Genomic DNA, 13,285 nt, shown 5'->3' with positions numbered 1-13,285 from the left:
AGGTGTACAAGATCATGAGACGAAAAGGTTGGGGAAATGCAGAATCTTTTACCCAGAGTAGAGGACTTTAGAAGCAGAGGACACAGGTTCAAGGCGAGCGGAGAAACATTTAATAGGAACCCGAAGGAAACTTTTTATTTTCTACTTGCACAAAGGGCGGTTGGTAGATGGAACGAGGTGGTACTAGATGCAGGTGCTATCACAATGTTTAGAAAACACATTGACAGGTGCATGGATGGGAAAGGTTTAGAAGGATATGGGCCAAATGCAGGCAGGAGGGACCAGTGTAGATGGGGGCATGTTGGTCAACATGAGCAAGTTGGGCTGAAGGGCCTGCTTCACGCTGTGTGACTCCATGATTCTAGGATCTAGTCCATGTTTTCATTGTGATAAAATGATAGATGGGTAACGAGAGGATGTTCAAACTAGGCCCCATATTCACTACATTAACTAATACCTCTAATATCTCACTGACAAAGCTAATCTAATTTTTTTTTAAATCCATTTATTTTTATTACAACAGGATACAAGTCAAGACTGACATCGTCAAAGCAGAAGAACATACTCACATTAAAAATCTTCTGTACAAGCCAGCCATGGTACCTCTTTAGAGTCAGTTCATATGCTTTTGTGGCGTTGACTCGAATGAGACTTGGATTTGCTTCATCGCGTTCCCCATCGGCAATACTTTGCAGCATTATCTGAATGAATTTCAAACCCCTGCAAAAGTTGCAAAGAAAACAAAAACGTCTCAAATAGAAACTGACAATGCTTTAAGGGGCCTGTCCAACTTGGCGATTTTTAGCAGCGACGGCCAGCATCATATCAGTGTGGCCAAAAGATTTTGAACATTTCAAAATCCAGCGGTGACAAAAAATGTTGCGACATTTGAAGAAAAAAAAAACACCGCGCCTCATACGTCATCACGCCGCGTCACCGCTGCATCATGCCGCAAATTTTTCGGTGACTTGATACGTCAGTCAATTATGCCGGCAGTCGACGAAAAAAAATTCAAACATTTTTTAAAAAATAAAACATTTTTTTTAAATCGGCAAGTGGGACAGGCCCTTTATATTCACATTTTCTCAGTTTCAAAGACCGAATCATTTTTAATATGGCAAACCTAGGAATCACCGATTCTGCACATTTGTTCAACTCAATTTACACAAGGCAGAAACTGGGGAAGTTGTAGCCATTAATTTTAATCAATTCATTCCCAAAAGATTGTCAAGAGTTCAAGAGTTAGCGACGCAAGACTGATTAGTCCTTGATTCAGTGATAGCACTCACTACTTTGTGAGAAGCTGCACTTGAGGGACTCCAACACAATCTAGGCTGACATTTCAGTGCATTGTCACAGGTGCACTCTTTGGATGATATTCAACCTCTGCCCCATCGGTCGTCAAATTAATATGGAAGATTCACGAGACCTGGGTGTTAAGCCGCAAAAAACCACCAGCACAAAATTGATCAGAGGACGGCTTACCTTTTGCAGGACCATTTTTAAACTATGTAACGTAGACAAGTTAAACTTCCAATGGCAATATTTCAAAAGTACATAATTGATGGCAAAATGTTTTCTGTTGTCCAGAAATCGGCAGAGTGGCACAGTGGTAGTGTTGCTGCCTTTCAGCACCAGAGACCTGGGTTTGATCCTGACTGCGAGTGCCGTCTGTACGGAGTTTGTTCAGTCCCCCCCGTGACTGCGTGGGTTTTCCCCCGGGTGCTCTGGTCTCCTCCCACACTCCAAAGACGTGCAGTTAATTGGTTTTGGTAAAACAAATTGTAAAATTGTCTGCAGTGTGTACTAGTGTAATGTGGATCACTGGTCGGCGTGGACTCAGTGGGCCCAAGAGCCCGTTTCCACTCTGTATCGCTAAATTAAACTTAAACCGCTCACGAAAGGCCATAGGCAAGTTCTACAGATGAGGTGAACCCATTTACAAGGTTTAAAAGACATTTCGTCAGGTACATGGATATTAAAAGGTTGAGAGAGATATAGGCCAAAGGCAAGCAAGTGCGTGGAGCTCAGGTGCTCAGGAGTAGGTCATTCAGCCCTTTGAGCCAGCACTGCCATTCAATATTATCATGGCTGATCATCCTAAATCAGTACACCGTTCCTGCTTCTCCCCATATCCCTTGATTCCGTTAACCCTAAGAGCTATATCTAACTCCCTAGAAAACATCCAGTGAATTGGCGTCCACTGCCTTCTGTGGCAGAGAATTCCACAGATTCACAACTGGGTGAAAAGGTTTTTCCTCATCTCAGTCCTAAATGGCTTATCCCTTATTCTTAAACTGTGACCCCTGGTTCTGGACTACAACATCAGGAACATTTTTCCTGCATCTAGCCTATCCAATCCCTTAAGAAATGTTATGTGTTTCTGTAAGATCCCTTCTCATCCTTCTAACTTAATTTATTTTTGTAAAACAAGGAATAGTCCGAATCTAACAGGAAAACCAGCCTTTTCACTTTTAAAAAGTCATTGGTCAAGGAATAAAGTGTGTTGTAATTAAAGCCAAATTTAACCAACATTTAAATGCCATTCTTCCCAAATAGTATTTAAGAAGGAACTGCAGATGCTGGGAAATCAAAGGTACACAAAAATGCTGGAGAAACTCAGCAGGTGCAGCAGCATTTAGGAGCGAAGGAAATAGGCAACGTTTCGGCCCGAAACATTGCTCATTTCCTTCGCTCCTAGATGCTGCTGCACCCGCTGAGTTTCTCCAGCATTTTTGTGTACCTTCCCAAATAGTAGTTTTTATATGTTGATCCCTTTAAATTCTAATATTACATTGTTTGTGGACATTGCAGGCATCAATTCAAGCATGGACATTATGGGCTGAAGGGCCTGTTCATGTGCTGTAACTATGTTCTATGAACATTTTAAATTACACAGTACTAAAAATAATCAAATTGACTGATAAACACTGTTTAAGCACAAAACAGAGGTCAAAGAGAGTAGACCGTAGAATGTACTGCAGTGACCACAGCAGTACAAGTAACCGTCATTCACACAAATTGACCTAGAATAGTGCCAACGTCAGGCTTATTAAGGGAAACCTCAGCACTTGATCCATTACAACTCCTCATGGGAAAACTACAAAAGACCAGGTTCTCATCCATATTCAACAATATGCTGCCCACTCCTGCTCGCCAGCCTCTTCCCTTATCCCTGCTGTTCATCACTTATAATTTCAAGGTTCGTTATGTGGTTGATTCTGTGACTAATGGGTTGGAAAATGAGATGTGCACTCTTTAAACAAAAGTGCGCACAGATGGCAATAGCACCCATTTACAAAGTGAAAGTCACTTCCATTAATTTCAATTCATGTAATTACAACCGGGAAAACTACATTTTGCTCAAGGCTAGAGGAAGCTTGCATTAAAGTATCTATCTAGGTTCATGATTTTATAATGGGGCTTATTTTAGACATTAAAGATATATAACTGAGACAGACACAAAGTGCTGGAGTAACTCACTTTCTAAAGGATGAATCTCAGTTGGGTTATGTTGAAATATCTTCAGGCCAATGCTGAACGGAATCGGATTTTCATGTTAGTTGCTTGTGGCAACACTTGTCAGCATTCATTCCCTTTCTTTAAAACTATAATCCAGAGAAGTTATTTTAAGATAGACACAAAATGCTGGAGTAACTCAGGCAGGCAGCTTCTTCGGAGAAGAAGGACAGGTGACATTTTGGGTCGGACAGAGAACTGAGATGTTAAATTTGAGAATGTATTATGAATGGCTGCCAAGTATTTAAACGTCAAACAAATACTTATGGTTTCCCCAAAGGTTGGCCAGTACCTCAGAAGAGAGCTCACTTGCAGATCTGAGGTACACAGAATCAGGTAAAGAGGTGTTGCATTCCCAAATCAAACATGAATAAATGGCACTTCTGAAGATGTCACCCAAATCTTTGTATTCTAGTGCAATCTGCTTGAGAAAAAAGTCATGGCAGAGACCTAAACAAAAGGGGGGGGGGGGGGGGGGGGGGGGGGGCGGAATATAGCGACACAAGTTATACAGCTTACCTTTTTAGCCACATAAGTGCCAGGGTAGCTCCGACCTTTGGCCACTCCGAGCCATACATCTCCTTTTCTCCTTCAAGAATGAGTTGCAATGTCTTGAATTTTGTGGGGTTTGTTTCATATACCGCCTTAATTTTCTATTAAGTGGGGGGGGAAAAAACAATGACTTGAGCTTTCAGAAGAATCCAAATTCAAAACTCAAAGGTGGCACATTTCTTTATTGACCAAGTAGCACTTATGTTGAAGTACAGGTCCACCACCGATATCCCAGCACCCTTGGAACCCGAATATTTCGGGATTATCAGTTCTGCACGGGGGGGGGAAGAAAAGAGAAAAAAAAAAAGAAACGGCGGTGGACCTGTCGTAAATCTACAATGCAGAACGGCCATTGTTGCTATTACAACCTGTAAAGACCTTCAGTGCCCTGGCCACTCAAGAATTGACCATTTTGTAGCTTTGAAAAACTCCTTTGTTGCTTTAACAGTATGTTTGGGATCATTATCTTGCTGCAGAATGAACCACCAGCCAATGAGTTTTGAGGCATTTGTTTGAACTTGAGCAGAGAGGATTAGTGTGCGGGGATCGCACTAGGTGGGCTGAAGGACTTGTTTCCGTACTGAATTGCTGAACCAAACTAAAATCAGTCAAAGGGATCGACACACAAAGAACTGCAGATGCTGGAATCTTAAAAAACAAAGTGCATGAGGAACTCAGCAGGTCAGGCAACATCTGTGAAAGGAATGAACAGGCGACGCTTCAAGTCGGGAGCTTTCTTCAGACTGGGCAAAGGTTCTGTTTCTCTGCTATAGAGATTTTGGACAACGACAAGAATGCCACAACTTGGACTACTTACTGTGATGTTGCCCATCACATCTGCTTTGATTGGTGAAAACAGTTTTGAGCCAAGGCAATCTAAAAATAAAATAGAACAGGGAGTTGATTATCAAACAAATTCTAAAAAGGCAAGTCTGTTTCTCTACGAAATCAGGCAGTTCACGAAATACAAGTCCTTCTCGACAAATACTAACAGTTTTGCCCATTTAGGACTGAAGATTTTTGAAGAGAGATATTTAGGAATGTATAGTTTACAAACAGTTTATAGCATGTGATTCATCCCCTATATCATCAATTAAAATTTAGTGCTAAATGCTGATGTACTTGAACTGAGGCAGTCTGTCTATCCTTTCACTCGGTTCCTTAACAATTAAAAACAATGGTAATAAATAGGTCACTGGTCAAAATTAAATCTTGCCGTCCACACATCCTTAGTCAATTTGTCAGTTATCTCAACACTGAAAGAATATAGCAGACATCTAGTGCCCTCCATAATGTTTGGGACACATGGCTTCACAGGTGTTTGTAATTACTCAGCTGTGTGTAATTGCCTCCTTAATGCAGGTATAAGAGAGCTCTCAGCACCTAGTCTTTCCTCCAGTTTTTCCATCACCTTTGGAAACGTTTATTGCTGCTTATCAACACGAGGACCAAAGTTGTGCCAATGAAAGTCAAAGAAGCCATTATGAGACTGAGAAACAAGAATAAAACTGTTAGAGACATCAGCCAAACTTCAGGCTTACCAAAATCAACTGTTTGGAACATCATTAAGAAGAAAGAGTGCACTGGTGAGCTTACTAATTGCAAAGGGACTGGCAGGCCAAGGAAGATCGTCACAGATGATGACAGAAGAATTTTCTCTAAAATAAAGCAAAATCCCCAAACACCTGTCCGACAGATCAGAAACACTCTTCAGGAGTCAGGTGTGGATTTGTCAATGACCACTGTCTGCAGAAGACTTCATGAACGGAAAAACAGAGGTTATACTGCACGATGCAAACCACTGGTTAGCTGCAAAAATAGGACGGCCAGGTTACAGTTTGCCAAGAAGTACTTAAAAGAGCAACCACAGTTCTGGAAAAAGGTCTTGTGGACAGATGAGATGAAGATTGACTTATATCAGAGAGATGGTAAGAGCAAAATATGGAGGAGAGAAGGAACCGTCCAAGATCCAAAGCGTACCACCTCTTCTGTGAAACACGGTGGTGGGGGTGTTATGTCCAGGGCATGTATGGCTGCTGAAGGCACTGGCTCACTTATCTTCATTAATGATACAACTGCTGATGGTAGTAGCATAATGAATTCTGAAGTGGAAAGACACAGCCTATCTGCTCAAGTTCAAACAAATGCCTCAAAACTCATTGGTTCATTCTACAGCAAGACAATGATCCCAAACATACTGCTTAAGCAACAAAGGAGATTTTCAAAGCTAAAAAATGGTCAATTATTGAGTGGCCAAGCCAATCACCTGATCTGAACCCAATTGAGCATGCCTTTTATATGCTGAAGAGAAAGCTGAAGGGGACTAGCCCCCAAAACAAGCATAAGCTAAAGATGTATTGGCTGCAATACAGGCCTGGTAGAGCATCACCAGAGAAGGCACCCAGCAACTGGTGATGTTCATGAATCGCAGACTTCAAGCAGTCATTGCATGCAAAGGATATACAACAAAATACTAAACATGACTACTTTCATTTACATGACATTGCTGTGTCCCAAACATTATGGTGCCCTGAAATGGGGGAACTATGTATAAACACTGCTGTAATTTCTACATGGTGAAACCAAAATGAATAAAAATGGCCTTTATTAAAATCTGACAATGTGCTCTTTAACCACATGTGATTTTTTTTCTATTACAAATCTCAAATTGTGGCGTACAGAGGCAAATAAATAAATGATGGGTCTTTGTCCCAAACATTATGAAGGGCACTGTATGTAGATTCTAAGATTAAACACAATAGATACACTTCACAACAGAGATTACAGGAAATCCAGTGTTTTTAAAAAGTGCTAAATGTTCTGAAAGTACTAATAACCAAAGTGTTCCCACTAATTTCCAATACATGTAACAATAAAGGAATGTAGAACTGAGTGAGTCCTCAATCTATTAATGAATGCAAACAGATAATATTCTAATGACCTAAGAATGTCTATTCATATTGAATGAGTATTGATAAGTCAAGCGCGGCACAAATCCTAGCCATATTTTCGCTGCTGCAACTATAGCATTTCAAATGGTTGATATTACCTTAAAAATTACAAGCAAATCTTTCATTTGATTAATCTACTCCAACTTTAGTAACAGGATTTCAGTACCACGTCAAAGATTTTGTTGTGAACAGGATCATTGATTAAAATCAAAAGCATTGGGAGATTGGATCCAAAATTTTGTTCATTTCCACAAAAATTGCAAAGTTGGTTTTGTTGCAGCAAGTTTAATCATTCAAGGTTGGTGGTCACTAGATTACAAGAGAAATGTTAATTTTCTCCCACTATCTTCTCTTGATGCTAATTTCCCTAATCAGTCATTCAAACAAGGACAACAAAAGTGCTGGAGAAACTCAGCGGGTGCAGCAGCATCTAAGTAGCGAAGGAACATTTTCCTTCATCTGCAGTTCCTTCTCAAACAATTCAAACAAGGATTTGGCATTAACACTGATCAATAGACAGCAGTAAAACTAGCACCAAGCACAGTGTAATGATCAAGTTATGAACACAAGTGTTTGAAACTAAAACTATTTTCAAAGAAGATACAATTAAAATAATTTTTAGATTAAAAAAAATTTGAAAGATAAAATGGTTAATTACCAATTGCATAAGCAATGAAAATTAAATATGCAAAAAAAGTAATAAAAACTTCAACACACGAATAGAAATCATCAATAATGGAAATTAATTACATCCCTAACCCATGATGCTATGGTAGAATTACCAGAACTGAATAATTTATTTTCTGGAGATAGTACAAAAATTGTGATGAACTTGAACATTTGTATGGGGCCATTAACAAAGTGTACAGAGCGCTGCATGGAAAAACTGCTACATTAACAAAGTTATAGAAGCTCAAATAATGGCAGGAAACACTCGGGTCAGGCAGCATCAGTGTTAAGAGAAACCATCACCTTTTCAGTTTGAAGGTTGTCAGAATTGACAGAAAAACAAATTGGTTTTAAGTTTCAGAACAAGATTTTTTTTGGTGGGGGGGGGGGGGGAGGGGTGGGCTGGGGGAGGGGGAACAAAGGGAATCTCTGTAGTAGCTAAAAATGATAACACAGCCAATGAAACAACGTTGCAAATACTACCTGTGGGATATGCCCAGCCAGATCGGACTGGCTTAACGGAGGAGGAAAAACAGAGTTAATAATCAGGAATTGATAGAAGCGCCTCGCGGCATGGCCTCTGCAGTCCGTCTGTTGTTGGGCCTAACTTCGGCGGCCTCCAACCAGAATCGACCTGGGGCTCCAGTCGCAGAGCCTGCGGACTCGCCATCGCGGAGCTGGCCGACTTCAGAGTGCGGAGCGCTGTGGTGGCGCGAGGCTGCGACCCGACTTCGGAGCTTCGGTGGCTCAGGCTGCAGGCCCTGTGGACTGTAACATCGGGAGCCCGCGGGTCCCTGGTGGGAGACCGTTTTTTGGAGCTCCCGCAATGCAACGTCAAACTTCGCCTGCCCGAATCGAGGGGTTAAAATCGACCCGGAGTGGGGCCTTACATCGCCCGGCGCAGCTTAAACGGCCGCAAGGCTTACCATCGCCCGCCGGGGGACACCAGCATCTAAGATCAAGAGCTTCGATCAACTAGAGGCAGCAGTTTGACTGCTTGACTGCGGGAGAATAAGAAAAGAGAACAGGGAAGAGATAATAATAATAATAATAATAAATTTTATTTTTATAGCGCTTTTCTAAGACTCAAAGTCGCTTTACAATAGTAACAGACAATAGCAAACGGAGAAGCGGCGAACAAACAGCGCCAGCGTCCTCTCCGTGCAGCACATAAAGAAAGAATACAGACATAACAATAATAGACATTTAATCGGAATAACATATAATCGGAATATAACAAATAATAAAGACATCACAGAGACACAAATTAAAAACAGAATTCAATCCAAAAACAGAAAATCAAAAACACAGTGTGAAGAGAGATAAGACTTTTGCCTTCCATCACAGTGAGGAGGTGTTTGGGAATTCACTGTGATGGATGTTTGTGTGGAGTTGTGTTAATTGTGTGTTTTGTTTTTTGTTGTTGTTTGTTGTTATGACTGCAGAAACGTAATTTTGTTTGAACGTGTTCAAATGACAATAAACGCCATTCTGATTCATTCTGATTCTTGATGAAGACAAAAACTATCGATGCTGGATTCTTGAGTAAAACAAAGTGCTGGAGTAACTCAGTGGGTCGGGCAGTATCTATGGAGGGAATGGATCGAAGATGTTTTGGGTTGGGTTACCAGACTGAAGAGCCCCGACACAGATGCTGCCTGAGCCACCGAGTTACTCCGGCACTTGGTTGTTTTACTCATCAATGGATGGCTTGCAGCAGAAATGTCCAGACCCAATGTAGACAGATAAAACTAATTACCTGAAAATAAAAGTGTGCAGTGGTGGAAGTATGAAATGAGTTGTCCAAAGTTGAAGAGTTTGATATGGCCCATGGAAAGTGCAATGTGCCCAAACAAAGGACAAGGTGGTGTTTCTCAGGCATAGAAGTTGAAGTTCACTTTTGAGAAATCACAGACCTTGGGATGATGTTTTAACTTACTGATGTTAGCTGGTCAGCATCATAAATAACTTTTGTGCTCTTGACATTTCTACATTGTTCCATTTCAACATCACCAAGACCACCAATTCAGTCACCTGTGTTGCAATCCAGACCAAGCCAATCCCCTACCCCCTCTCCTCGCTACTTAGTGTGTGTGGTGTGGTGTGGCTGTGGTCGCATGCGTGCACGGTGGGTGTGCGCATGCTGAATTTCATTGTTCTATCTGGGACATGACAATCAAACCCTCTAGACTCTCTTACCCTCAACCATCTTGTAACCTTGTCAAAAGTGATCACACTTCAAAACCCTCTTCCACATCAACAAGACAAAGGTCAAGCAAGGACAATGCATTTGTTTTATTGCACATAAAATCATTTCAAGAATCCCCCACCGACAATTCTTCTTGCCCCGACTGGTTAGCTCCAATACCCGAAGATAGAGTCTTGGGCTCTCCATCAAATGCACTTGAGATAACCCACAAACATGCAGCAACGTTGGCACCAACACTGACATTTACCTTCATCTTTCTCCTACCCAACATGTTAAATTTCTCCAATATGTTTTCTTGCATGGACTGCAAATTACTCCAGATAAACATCAGTACGGTTGAAGGTAATGGCTTCTATTCCCATCACAAACTCTATAATGCCAAGAACACTTGTAGCTCACTTCCTTGGCCATTAGCTCACTTTGCATTTGTACTCTCTGCATATTAGTGATCTATTCCCTCTCAGATTACAAAGTGTGTTAGACTTCCATCTATGTAGCCCAATTTTCAATCTTAGACAATAGGTGCAGGAGTAGGCCATTCGGCCGTTCGAGCCAGCATCTTGGTATCAAATTTGATCTAGAAGCTAGCAAAGCGCATTGTCAGTACATCCATAAATAGCCAACTCTATAATGTGTTCCCTGCACAGTTCACTTACAATAGGACCAGGGATAGAATGTGGTCCTTTGAGAATGCTCCGCCATTAAATAAATTCACAATAGAGTCAACTAGACTGCCAGTCTTGCTTCCTTTACTGGTTAAAATTCTCAGCTTAGTGCGTGTGTAAGATTCAACCGCGACGGCTTTCAAGAGCCAAAGTTCCAAAGCCTTGGCGTATGTAAAGCCCTTCCTTATCGCTACCTTAAATTGGTGCCTTGTAAGTTTTTTTTATTTAGGGCATGGTCCTTGACTCGCACACGAGAAGCATTTGCTTTGCTCACCCACCCCCCTCCCTCCAGGTGACCCGCTGAGCTACTTCACCTCTGTCTTCGACAGTACCTATGACACAGTGGCACAACGGTGGAGTTGCTGCCTTACAACACCAGAGACCCGGGTTCAATCCAGACTACGGATGCTGTCTGAACGAGGTGTGCATGCTCTCCCAGTGACCGCGTGGGTTTACTCTGGGTGCTCTGGTTAGCCCTCACACTCCAAAGACGTAGGATTTGTAGGCTAATTGGCTTCAGTGAGTTGTAAAATATGTCCCTAGTGTGTAGGATAGAGCTAGTGTATGGTGTGATCGCTGACCATCATGGACTCAGTGGGCCAAAGGGCCTGTTTCGGCAACATATCTCCGCGCCAGAGACCCGGGTCCGATTACGGGTGTTGTCTGTACGGAGTTTGTACCTTCTCCCTGTGACCTGCGTGGGCTTTTCCAATATATTCGGTTTCCTCCCACACTCTAAAGGCGTACAGGTTTGTAGGTAAATTGGCTTGGTAAATGTAAGAATTGTCCCTGGTGAATGTAGGATGGTGTTAATGTGCGGGGATCGCTTGTCAGCGCGGACCAGGTGGGACGAAGGGCCTGTTTCCGCGTTATATCACTAAACTAAACTTACTGCACTTTCTGCATTTCGTTTACGATCCCAAATCCCTTTGCAAGGAAAAACGATAAAAGCAAATATTGAAATGGAGAAGGTTTCAGCGCAGACAATATCTTTCCCCCCCAAATTAAACCCCATTTACTACATGTTATTCATTCATTCAACCTCTCAATACCCCCAAACTGATTGCATCCTCTTCACGATTGCCTTTCCACTACCCTTTACTTATGCATCATCCATAAATGTGATTGCAATTTGTGATGCTATTTTTGTTATAATGAACAGCATGCTAGCCTCCATGCACAGAATGCCAATAGTGCACAGAATTTAAGCCAGCCTTTGCAAAGAAACAATTGAATTTCAGAAAATCTTTTCCAGAAAAGCATTTCTTTTGTAAATAGTGTGCTTGCAAAGATTGCAAAATTTCACTGTCCAGATCATGCACCGTTCCCGTCAGCAACATATCCAAGGGCACACTTTTGCACTTGGCAGCATTTTTTAACGAAGGAACAACAATACAATAAAGGCTTAAGGAAAAAGGAAAATATTGTGGGGAGACACAAAGAAACTATAAATTAATGGGCCTGTCCCACTTGATTTTTCAGAGGACTGCCGGTGACTGTCAAGTTGCCGGCAATCGCCTGAAAAACCGGTAGTGTGGTGACAAGTGGGAAGTAGTGACAATAAAAATGTGGATGCTGGCAGTCTGAAGTGAAAACAGGAAATGCTGGACTTGCTTGGCAGTTCAGGCAAGATAATGAAAGTAAAACAATAAGTATTTTTGGTCAAGGTCCTTCGGCTGGGAAAGGGAAAAAAACATCTGTTAAATTGCAGAAAAAGGCGAGTAAGGGGTCAATAAGACAAGGAGAATATGTGTGACCAAATAGGCCTGGGTTACCGTGGGGTCAAGTTGTAGAGGTCCTGTTATCAATGGGGCAAGTTAGAACCAAAAGGGGATTAAAATGTTGTGGAACAAACCCGATAGGTCACATAATGTAGAATGGAAAATTGAGCCTTCTTCTTCTTGCATATGGGGTGCACAGCCTAAAGTTGTAGGACAACTTGTTCTATTAGACCTTATTTGATTGTGCACGCCAGGTTGATTGCATTCTTTGAAACAGGGCGGACCATGTGAAGGTTGCAATCTCCCACCCCGAAAATTGAGCCAATACATCTTTTGTATGACTTCCAGTGGAAGTACACACAAAGAAAGCACGTTACCTGAAGTTGGAAAGCTCAATTGATTGAGTCCTGAAAGCAGCAATATAGGCAGACAAAAGGCAACCTCCAACCCCCAACAGGAAAGCCTTAAGGCTCTCCATTTTCTCCTTGACCCCAGACAAAACACCTCAGATACTTTGACTCTTTAATAACTTTTGGTTTGCAGGACCCCGTGCCCTCATCTTTACTATGGACATTCAGTCACTCTTCACCTCCATCCCATACCAAGGAGGCCTCAAGGCCCTTCGTTTCTTCCTTGACCGCAGACGAACAAATGGCAATTATGGACTCCACCCCCCCCTCCTGCGGCCATCTGTTGCCCCCCCCCGATTTGTCCTGGCCCTTTTCTCGCCTCCTGTTCTCTCACCCCCCCCCTCCAATTTTCAAAAGGGTTCCAAATCGAAATGTCACCTATTCCTTTTCTCCAGAGATGCTGCTTGACCAACTGAGTTACTCCGGATGTAGCCCAACCTGCTGATTCTTTGCAGCATTTCAACAATGAAAATATTAGTAGAAAAACAGCACTTTTTTATATTTTATATTTCACTTGGATAGCTTACAACCCAGCTTTATGAACACTGAATTCTCTAATTAAGTAAATCCATCTCGTACTCCCCTCTCT

At 41.9% G+C, this 13,285-nt stretch overlaps 1 protein-coding gene across 2 annotated transcripts in view; it reads right to left on the bottom strand.

Moving 5' to 3' along the window:
- Nucleotides 1–13,285, bottom strand: part of LOC116987601 (glycolipid transfer protein) — a 33,148-nt gene that overhangs the window by 4,370 nt on the left and 15,493 nt on the right. For both annotated transcript variants that reach the window (XM_033043775.1, XM_033043774.1), the window contains 3 exons: nucleotides 4,889–4,947; nucleotides 4,039–4,172; nucleotides 570–720 (listed from right to left, as the gene is read on the bottom strand). In XM_033043775.1, the coding sequence (XP_032899666.1) occupies nucleotides 570–720; nucleotides 4,039–4,172; nucleotides 4,889–4,947 (344 nt within the window). The remainder of the gene's footprint in view (nucleotides 1–569; nucleotides 721–4,038; nucleotides 4,173–4,888; nucleotides 4,948–13,285) is intronic.

This window comes from Amblyraja radiata, chromosome 25, assembly GCF_010909765.2.
Source record: "Amblyraja radiata isolate CabotCenter1 chromosome 25, sAmbRad1.1.pri, whole genome shotgun sequence".
Taxonomy (NCBI): domain Eukaryota; kingdom Metazoa; phylum Chordata; class Chondrichthyes; order Rajiformes; family Rajidae; genus Amblyraja; species Amblyraja radiata.
Note: the sequence above shows the minus strand (reverse complement) of the source record. Positions and strands in the feature narration are given on the sequence as shown.